At 44.0% G+C, this 10,492-nt stretch overlaps 1 protein-coding gene across 1 annotated transcript in view; it reads left to right on the top strand.

Annotated features, from left to right (window-relative positions):
- Positions 1-238: 238 nt before the first annotated feature.
- The window catches only part of LOC308314997 (membrane-associated guanylate kinase, WW and PDZ domain-containing protein 3-like), a gene marked incomplete at its 5' end in the record, with an annotated part of 28,127 nt that continues 17,873 nt past the window's right edge, over positions 239-10,492 (top strand). The window contains 7 exon segments of the mRNA XM_080762821.1: positions 239-248; positions 802-975; positions 978-1,418; positions 3,767-3,798; positions 4,640-4,913; positions 6,190-6,284; positions 6,941-7,133. Coding sequence (XP_080618947.1) covers positions 239-248; positions 802-975; positions 978-1,418; positions 3,767-3,798; positions 4,640-4,913; positions 6,190-6,284; positions 6,941-7,133 — 1,219 coding nt within the window.

The following is a 10,492-nucleotide window of genomic DNA, read 5'->3' as shown; positions in this document are numbered from 1 at the left end:
GCTATTGAAAAATGGCAGATCTACAAGCTCTACAAGCTTGTATTTTTGAAAAATCAAAGAACAACTGACATAGAAACATAGACTTTTCAGAAAACTGTCTAGAAGACATTTTTAGAATCCGATCTCAGGTCATAATGGGTTAAGGCCGGGGCTAAGTGCCTTGCTCCTCAGAGAGACACATAGATCGACCAAGTGAGAAGAAGTTCAAACTGTGGGGTGTGGGGAACATACCAACAGCATGAGGGTTTGTTAGAGCACCCTGCTTTCTCATTGTTTATATGATATGGTTAATTGATTGAATAATAAGTTATGTATAATAATAATGTGATGAATAATATGTGTTGTCCCTGGACATTATGAAGTACTGGTATAATTGTGGAATCAATTCAGGGTGGTATGTTCCAGTGGGAGGGGGCTTAGCCTTTATATGTAGGGAGGCCTCCACTGCCTGCATGGCAGTCACAGTAGGACTGTGGAGGTGGAAGGAGCTAAGGACCACCTGTCCAGTAATCACTGAACTTTTTGTTTTGGTGTTCAAGGACTGCCTGGAGGTTATTTCTATATATTTTCCCATTTTCCCGGTTTTCAAACTACCCACACTAGGCAAGTGTGACAAAAAAAAAAAAAACTTTTCTTTTTTACAGTTTACAGTAGATTGGGATCAGAGAGATACAATTCTTTATCAAACTGCATATCAAACTGGGCGTCGTTGAAATGAAACGGGCCGAGAATCAATGCACTAAAACCATTTAAACTTATTGATTGATTGATTTGATTTGACTCCTCGCTCCTCCTCCTCAGGTGACGTGATCGTGGACATCAACAGGAGCTGTGTGCTGGGCAAGACGCACGCCGATGTGGTGCAGATGTTCCAGTCCATCCCGGTCAACCAGTACGTGGACATGGTCCTCTGCCGGGGCTACCCGCTGCCCGAGGACACCGGCAGCGCTGACGACGACGCCTCGGCAGAGGCCGGCACTCCCCCTCCGCCTCCAACCACCGGGACCACCACCACCACACCGACGGGGGGACCCTCTCGAGGCAGGCCGCCGTGCCGGCCACGATGACCAACGGAGGGCGCCATCATCATCATCATCATCAAACGCACCACCATGCTCACCCGCCGCACGCCCCGGAGGCCGCCCCCGAGACCACCATGACTCTGTTGCAGCCGGAGCTGGTTGGCGTGCCCCTGGTGAAGGGGCCCGGAGGGTTCGGCTTCGCCATCGCCGACTGCCCGCTGGGCCAGAAGGTGAAGATGATCCTGGACGCCCAGTGGTGCCGGGGTCTGCTGAAGGGCGACGTCATCAAGGAGGTCAACAGGCAGAACGTGCAGACGCTCAGCCACTCCCAGGTGGTGGACATCCTCAAGGACCTCCCGGTCGGCAGCGAGGTCAACGTGCTCGTGCTCAGGGGAGGTAAGACACAGTTAAGACAAGATAAAGACGCGCCAACGCGGGAAGCGAACGCAGCTCGTAAATTGCAATAACAACAATTAAAATAAATTACGTTTTTTTTAAGTTACGTTTTTAGTTCCTTTCTTAGTGTGTGTATGTGTGCGTGTGTTTTTTTTTAAAGTTTTCTTTCGGGTTTTTTTACGTTTTTCTTTTTAAGTTTCTTTTTTAAAGTTAAGTTGTGTGTGTGTGTTTTTTGTGTGTGATACAGCTGCGCCCGGTGGTGTTACAGCGTGACACACAGACAGACACACAGACAGACAGACAGTTTAGGCCAGCTTCTATAGTTAGTGCTCACTGCGTACGCAATCACTGCGTTCGCAATAAGATAAAACCTCAAATGACATCAGGTGGGCCAACGAAAGTGCCATGTCCTTATGAGGGTGTCATTATAGTATCATAGTAACATGCTGGTTGCCATTATTGTACATCTCTGGTGTTACTTCTAGGTGAAATATGCAATATGCAATATGCCCCTTGCTAACCCACCCCAATAAAGCAATTTCAAGCTCTGGCCCACCATGGCCACCCCGCCACTCCCCGGTGCACCTTCCCAAACAAGCAGGACAGGCACACATTGCCGCCTCCGCGCTGGGGGCAGCCTAACGAGAAAGATGGTGGTTTTTGGCCCACCTGCTGTGTCGATACACAGTGTCCTACAGAGCTTAAGAGACAGAGATATGCACGGATGTCGGCTACCGACGATGGCAGGCTGGGGGGGCGGGTGATCACAGCCATTCTGTCACATTCAAAGAGGGGTCTGTGTTACCGGTTGGCCAACGATTGTTCCATTTTGTCCTACACTGCAGTGCAGTAGCCTAGATTCCGGAGATCCAGGGTTGCACCTCCCACGTATCAGGTGTTCTCTGGCGGGCTCCAGCTATACTCTGAGCTCCAGGGGCTTGTCCTGGGCGCGTGCTGCTGCTGGTAGCCCTCCCTGCTGTGTGGGTGTGTGTGCGCTGTCCTTCCATGCACTCCGTGTGTGCGTGTTTGAGAGAGAGAGAGAGAGAGAGAGAGCAGTGGAATGTTAAATTGTCCTTGTTAACAATCTTGCTCACATTATCTTTATTTTGCTCTGGGAATAAACATGAATCGGTGCATTGGATGAGTCAAGATCACAGCCTTCCGGGTTGAAGAACACAAACACATCTGCCTGGGCTGCTCGCAGGTTGGTCAGAGACTACGGATTAAGTTGGGCTTTTCTGTCCGCCAGCAGCTAAAGCTCACCTTCAATATGATGGCAGCAAACAAACATGGTCTGTTGTGCTGTTTTGTAAGCCAGTACCCTAAGGGATATGTACTGTAGACTAGGCACTGACTCCCCCCCCCCCCCCCCCCAGAGCAATAAGGTTACGACCACCAGCTCATGTTTTATAACTGTACTTAAATAAAGACATAGTAGTAAAGAAACGTGTTCTTTCATACAGTACCTCTGAGCATAGGTATATACTGTATGTGTCTATGAACCACCTTGCAGGTTACTAGAACAGCAAATATGTGATGAGGTTCACATAATGCCTAACGAATGGCATATTTTGCCATTGCCCCCCTCTCTGTTTTCTCATGTTGTGGCACAATAATCCATACTGCTGCTGGAGTACACTGCCACCTACTGACTGAGTTATGCCACAACGTGAGTGTGAGTGTGAGTGTGAGTGTGAGTGTGAGTGTGAGTGTGAGTGTGTGCGTGCGCCTTTTCTGTCTAGAATTGTAGTGGGTTGAGAGATATTTGGGATAGAACTTCTTATGGAAATATCTATTATATACCGGTATATTTCATATATTGGGTCCTAGCTTTTGGTCAACACAAACCAGAGGAGAAACCTCTGCTGTACCGTCACTGGCTAATCCTTTATATCCAACAAGAGCTGTTTCCTGCTGGCTGTCAGAAATACATACATAAATGAATGAATTAAACTATGTTGGCCCTGGAACTGTAATCATTTGATTCAATCATCGATATTGCACAAAACAAAAAGTATATTGCCTTATTGCACATTCTCTACCCCCCCCCCCCCCCCCCATCCCTTACTGCTGCTATAGGACTCCTCATGGGACTTTGCCAAGGATTTAATCTATCTTTATCTTATTAGTAATTTAGTATATCTTAGTTTATCTTCATTATTTATTTATTTTGCACAGTATTGCAGACCTTAGAATACGGTAAACACTTTTCACTGCTTGTACCTGTATGACTTGTACTGACAAATAAACATTGAGTCTTGAATGAAATGTCTGCTTTTCTCATTCATGTATTATTATTATTATTCATTCATTCATCTCTCTCTCTCTCTCTCTCTCTCTCTCTCTAGGCCATTCCTCTCCTGTGAAATCACTGAAGCCGGTGAGTTGGAAGTTCTTCTAATTGCTCTTACAAATTCACATCTTTAGAGATCATATCTCGTGCAGTAGTCCAGCTTCTGCCGAAGGAGCCCAGCTCAGTTAAATCTGTAAGATGTTCTTCAAGCCTACGCTGAAGCAGGGAGATGCAGAGGATAAGACTACTGCTGAATAATTTAACAGAATGCTACAACTTTGCCTCGGTTACCCGCAAGCACCAGGAAGCTTGTGCACAGTGTTAGCAGTGGAAGTTACATTATTCAGGGACATTAGCGAGAATGACTGTTATATCTGGAGCTGGCTGCGGGTAAATGTACTGGCTCCTGGCAAACGGTAACTTGACATCCTCCTGTATCTCAGTGTTTAAGATGTTATAGGATGTTCTACAGTTGGTTCCAGTTTGGTTCTCCTTATGGCCTGCCTCTTTAAAAAGGGGATAGAGGAGCTGAAACTGAAAAAGCCCAACTCACAGTTACTTACATTACACCGAATTCACAACCAGCTGTGGTATTCCACCTCTGTGTTCTGAGAAAGCGGCAAGGTTCCATGTATTGCCATATGGAGAGGACCGACACTTTCTACTCTGCAGTCGGTGGCAGAGCCAGCAGAAAAGTTGAGAAAAATGTATCAATGCCTCAGCCTCAGTGCGGTCGGGACAAAGCAGCAGCCAACCAGAAGAGAGCTGTGGTCTGAAATAGGCGTCAACTATAGCCATTAAAACAAATTCTAAAAATTCTAACAAAAATAAATCACCTGGTGTGAATTCAGTTTAAAATGAATGTCGGGCCGTGTAGTTTTGGCTCGGCTATCACTCTTCTCTGAATGTAAAACATGTGTGTTTTCAGTGCACGGCCCCCGCGTCCCAAGCCGTGTCCCAGCTGATTCCCCAGACGCAGACGCCCCATCCAGTAGCCCAGCCGGCTGGCCAGCCTGCAGTGCCCCTCATGCTGCAGCCCCGCCAGGAGCTGAGCACCAGCAGCACGGAGACCCTGAGCCCCCCGGAGTACCACCACCCGCAGCCCCTGCCTTTCCCTTCCAACACCCTGCCGCGCTCCTCCTCTCCCAAACCTGACCCCTCCGAACTCTACCTCAAGTCCAAGGCCCTGTTGGACAGCAAACGTAGGTTCACCGCCAAAGACACGACACTGACTGAATTTATTCTCATGTTTATTTGGTTCACAAGCTCCCCCAACATGCATATTGTTACTGTCGGGCGGAAACCTTGTATGTCGAAAATGTTTTATTTTTCAGGAAAATGGCCTTTATAGAAAATAGCATTCCATTGGATCTTTTTTTTTGTCACTTATAATTTTTATAATTTTTTAAACAATTAACAACCTAAAAAACAGATGGAACGACCAGATCTTATTTTAAGGATGTGACCTAGACACAAGAAACACATTCCTGGGGTTGTTTGTGTGTATAATATGTTTTTAGATATTTTGGTATTTCAAATGCCTGATGACTCATCATTTCCTTCCTGTACTACATCAAGGAAGCTTTGAGCAAGGACTGTCTAAAGAGGACGGGGAGCGAAGGCCGTACGGTGGACTCCATGTTGCTCCCTGGAAGGAAAGAAACATGCGCAGTTGAGACCAAGGACTGTCTAAAGAGGACGGGACGCGAAGACCGTAAGGGCGCCGCCATGTTGCTCACATGGTGCTCCATGGAAGGAAAGAAACATGCGCAGTTGAGACCAAGGAAGCTGAACGCGGAAGTGTTGGCTGCATATAGCCCACTGCGCATGTTTCTTTACTTCCATGGAGCACCATGTGAGCAACATGGCGGCGCCCTTATGGTCTTCGCTTCTTGTCCTCTTTAGACAGTCCTTGGTTGAGACCAGGAAGTTGTACATGACCAAATTTGGGCATGTACAACTTCCTGGTCTGTCTCAACTGCTTTCCTTTAGTGTTCATTGCACTTCCGGTGTGAGTTTGGCTCCCATGAGAGTGTCAAAGAAAGTGACTGCAGATTCTTCCAGCTGTGAAATGTCCCTTTACGGTCTTGTTAATACTTTTCATTGGTTAAATATTTATAAAACGGACTAATCCATCTTCGCTTTCAGAAATCTTCAAAAGTAGCAAAAAATAGCCGATCAAATCATTGACTATTTCTTTTGTTTGACACGATTGAACGACAAAGTAGCATTAATTTAAAAAGAATATAAAATAGTTGAAAGTTAGATATGCAAGGTTACTACCCGGCAGCAACGGTACACTGTAATGCTTTTGATTTATCACATTTTTGGTGAATGTCTGAATTCCGAAAATAATATTTTGCCATGATATACTAGAGTTAAAAAAAATGGCCTTCATGAATAATCTCACTGACTAGTTCTGACCTCCAGGCCTAATATTCCTTTAATCCTTATTTAAATTCTGATTCCTTCTCTTAGCCCCCAACACCAAGGACCTGGACGTGTTCATCAAGAGGAACCAGGAGTCAGGCTTTGGTTTCAGGGTCCTTGGAGGCGAAGGACCAGATCAGCCGGTAAGCTTCGTACACTGATGCCACCTTTATATGCAGTGTCCTGACGCCCGTGACAAAAATAGTTGATCTATTCTAGAGAATTGACGGTTATCGAACGGTAACAATATATTTTTGTAATAGCTATGTCTTTTATCTAGAATTGATTTTAAGGTCCTTCTGCTGGTTTTTAAATCTATCCATGGAAATGTACCTACATATTTGTCCGAAATGCTCCCTGGGTACGTGCCTGGAACAGCTCTTAGATCCTCGGGAACTGCTCTCTTATAGGTTCCTAAGACTAGACCAAAGACTAAAAGGCATGGAGAAGCAGCCTTTAGCCATTATGGTCCTGTAATGTGGAACAGCCTGCCTGTTAACCTGCGCCTCTCTGAATCCACGGACGTTTTTAAAAGAAACCTTAAGACATACCTTTTTAACATTGCTTTTAATTGGCTCATATCATTATCCTTGTTTATGTTATCCATAATGTTTCTTTTTAAATGTTTTCTTTATTTTTCCTTCTTTGTTTTCCATCTCCTTTATTGTTTTTTATATTTGTAAACTGTGAAGCACATTGAGTTGCACTTGCTGTATGAAATGTGCTATACAAATTAAGTTTTGATTGATTGATTGATGTTGTGCTGCATTAATGGCCGCTACTCCTTGGTTTTCTGCAGGTGTACATCGGGGCCATCGTGCCCCTCGGCGCTGCGGAGAAGGACGGGCGCCTGCGGGCGGGGGACGAGCTGCTCTGCATAGACGGCGTGCCGGTCAAGGGGAAATCCCACAAACAAGTCCTGGACCTGATGACCAACGCCGCCCGCAACGGCCAGGTCATGCTCACCGTCCGCAGGAAACTGACTCACACAGGTGGGTCTGGTGACGCAGGTGGATTAACTCTAAATGTTTACGGTATATTTTACTCGCTGAGGCCTTTAACCCATTCTGACCTGAGATCAGATTCTAAAAAAATGTCTGTTTGAAAATGACAGTTTTCTGAAAAAGCTATGTTTCTATAGGTCGATTTTTCAAAAAATAGCAGACCTACAAGCTCGTAGCGCGCCACGAGCTTGTAGATCTGCTATTTTGAAATAGCTAAAGCATAACATAATGCTAACACCAAAAGGGGTTCCCGGCCTAAAATGGGTTAAAGCTGCAATCCATAAGATGTACACTACAGTATATGTCCTACCCGAGGATTCCGCACGAGGGCTGAAAGTTCTCCTGCTGAGCCAAGTTGGAATGACCGCTTGGATAGGGGAGCATTTTGAGATCCATGCAATGACTTTTGTCAACCAGTGTTCCTACGTCGAACTGCATCATTATCGATTATGTCTCAGTGGAAGAGTAGAGAGGCCACCTCCAACCACTGCATATGTGCTACCTTATTACTAGATTGGTTAAAATAACAGTTTATGCACTAAAAAAAGTTCTGTATCGCAGCTTTAAACACCAAGCAACGCGTAAATTCAAATCTATAATTTCCTAGGTCAGGACGCTACAGGAAAGTCTGTAAGAAAGGCTTTGGTGTTGGATCTGCACTCTGATCCCCTAAATTTGGGGTAAGCCTTAACAAAGGAATGCTTAAAGGGGTTTTATGCTGAAATTGACTTTTTAGGTGGTTATTTTGCAGGTGTAAGCATTTCTGTGCATTCCTCAGCTTTGACAGTGAATAGCATTGTTGAGAAGACGGAATGAGACTTTTATGAACTGTTTCATACTTATTAGTAATAATATTATTGTATATATTTGTATACCCACAGATTCCCTTTTTTCATACATCTAGAATCTAGATGTTGCAGAGTGTCTGCCCAAAAGATATTCCAAGAAAGCATTATATTAACGGACTGTCATTACATCTTTATGCACCATAAAGATGTAAGAACACCAGAGCGTATGGAGACAGTGAACACATTTAAAGGTAGTGTGGTATGTTGTCACCATCACTAGGACAAAACATAGCATTACAATACTATGCTATAGTATACTATACTACTATATTGTGTCCACCACTGTTGTTAATATCAATCATGCATTACTGTTGACATTTAGAACATTTCCAAAGTAAGCGGTGGAGTCCAAATAAAAACTATTCTATTTGAAATGTAGCGTAGAGTTGAAAGTCATGACCTTGCAAAACAGAAACGAATACTCCAAAGATGTACTACTACCCCTTTTGGTGTTGGCATTATGTTATGCTTTAGCTATTTTTGAAGAATCTTGAAAATGTGTTGCAAATCTTTGAATATATATATATCAGAGGTTCACTCTGATATATATATATTCAAATACTCAAATCTTCTGGGGGGGTCCCTGGAACAACATATTTTCAGATGGGGGTCGGTGGCCAATCACATAATAATTTTTGGGGTCCTTGACGTGAAATAGTTTGAAAACCACTGACATAGAAACATTTTTTTTTTTAAAGAAAACTGTCAGGATTTAGAAGACATTTGTAGAATCGTCGCCAGGTCTAAATGGGTTAAGTACAGTACTAAAGTAAATGTCCTTGGTTACTGTCCACCACTGCAGATACTGTATATGCTATATACTGTACATGCATGGCTCAGCATGACACGGTCTCACATCATGTACTGCCACAGTGGAACGCTGCATCAGCTGTTCTGTCTTCAGACTTGGCAAATGTAACGACGTAACGGCCAGAAATAGGACCAATCACTGCTATCTTTATAAACAGCTCTATGTCATAAGCTTAACACTGGTCTGATTAACCCATTCTGACCTGAGATCAGATTCTAAAAATGTCAGGCGATTAAAAAAAAATAGCAGACCTACAAGCTCGTAGCGCGCCACTCGGTGGCGCGCTATGAGCTTGTAGATCTGCTTTAGCTATTTCAATAGCTAAAGCATAACATGATGCTAACACCAAAATGGGTTCCCGTTCAGAATGGGTTAAACATATATTTATAATTTTCTACATGGATTATCGACTGTAATGTAAAGTTTGACAAGTTGGCATTTCAATCTCGAGCCTTAATTGGCTTGTGCTGGCGTGTTGTTGCATTACATGCTTGATAATTGGCTCACTCATCCACCTGGTTCACGGAAGTCATTTCTCTATTTGGAGAATAACATGGGGTCATCTTTAAATCGTTTCATATAAGCAATATGCTTAACGCTTTGCAGTAAAATAAACAAGCCGTCTCGGCGTTATTGTCAGGGAGGCGTCTCTGTATCGTTTTCGACAGTCAGTCACTCATATATGTTCCTAGCGAAATAATGTAACTAATTCAGTCGCAGTAACAATAGTGTTTTCTCTCAGTCAGTTGATTCTTCATATCCATATGAGTGAAACGGCCGGGATTTCGATCACAGTTCTCATATGAGGCGAACTAAAATCCCCCTATGATAAAAAAAAAAAATCCCCCTATGGGGATCACAATGCAAATAAGAAGTACATGAACCTGTGGATTTGCGCCCTCTACCGATATTGACGTCAGACTTCGGTGCTCTATTGTGCGTGTTGGCTCACTGGAAAAGCTCTGCTACAACACCAGTGGGTTTCAGAGTGTCCTTGAGTGGGTTCCAAATGAAAAATAAATTAAAAAGTTTGAGATACACTGCACACACAATCTGGGAACCCTCTGCTGTTTGTTTCCTTTTAATTTACCTCTGGGGGCATAGCTAGCCTGGGCACCATTCCATTTTGGGTTCATGAACCGGTCGGGAGCGGATGATATCGCTACGTCATGTTGTAGTATTGTTTTGTAGTCTGCAATCTCCCGGGAACTTCCTTTTCCCTCAAACCGATTATTTATCGTTTTATTGTTATTCTTCCGGTTTGAGGGAAAAGGAAGTTCCGTTTGATTGTTCCTGCCTGATGACTACAAAACAATACTACAACGATATCATCCGCTCCCGACCGGATCATAATACGTATGACACTTTTGGAACAGAGACCAGGCTTTCCTCCCGAGGTGGAAAGCCTGGTGAGGCGAGGTTAGGGCATAGCTGGGGTCGCACTTGTAAAGATTTGGCTTTTGGTGGCTAGTTTTTGAATATTGGCGTGGCGTTAGGTATGGGTATAATCATTTAAAAAAGCTGTGCAAACGTATTGGGAGCGCCCCCCTAGTGGTCTGTTTACACAGACTCAAATATTAGACACTTATCGGTATGGTTGAAAACCCGAATAATTGATAAAAGAGATTTTACAATAACGTACTAAAATTTTTAGGAAAAACGAACCTATAAACTGGGATGTAAAAAAA

The sequence above is a fragment of the Protomyctophum bolini genome (genome assembly GCF_963924005.1).
Source record: "Protomyctophum bolini genome assembly, chromosome: 5".
In the NCBI taxonomy this organism is placed as follows: Eukaryota; Metazoa; Chordata; class Actinopteri; order Myctophiformes; family Myctophidae; genus Protomyctophum; species Protomyctophum bolini.
This window is presented reverse-complemented; position numbering and strand designations above follow the sequence as displayed.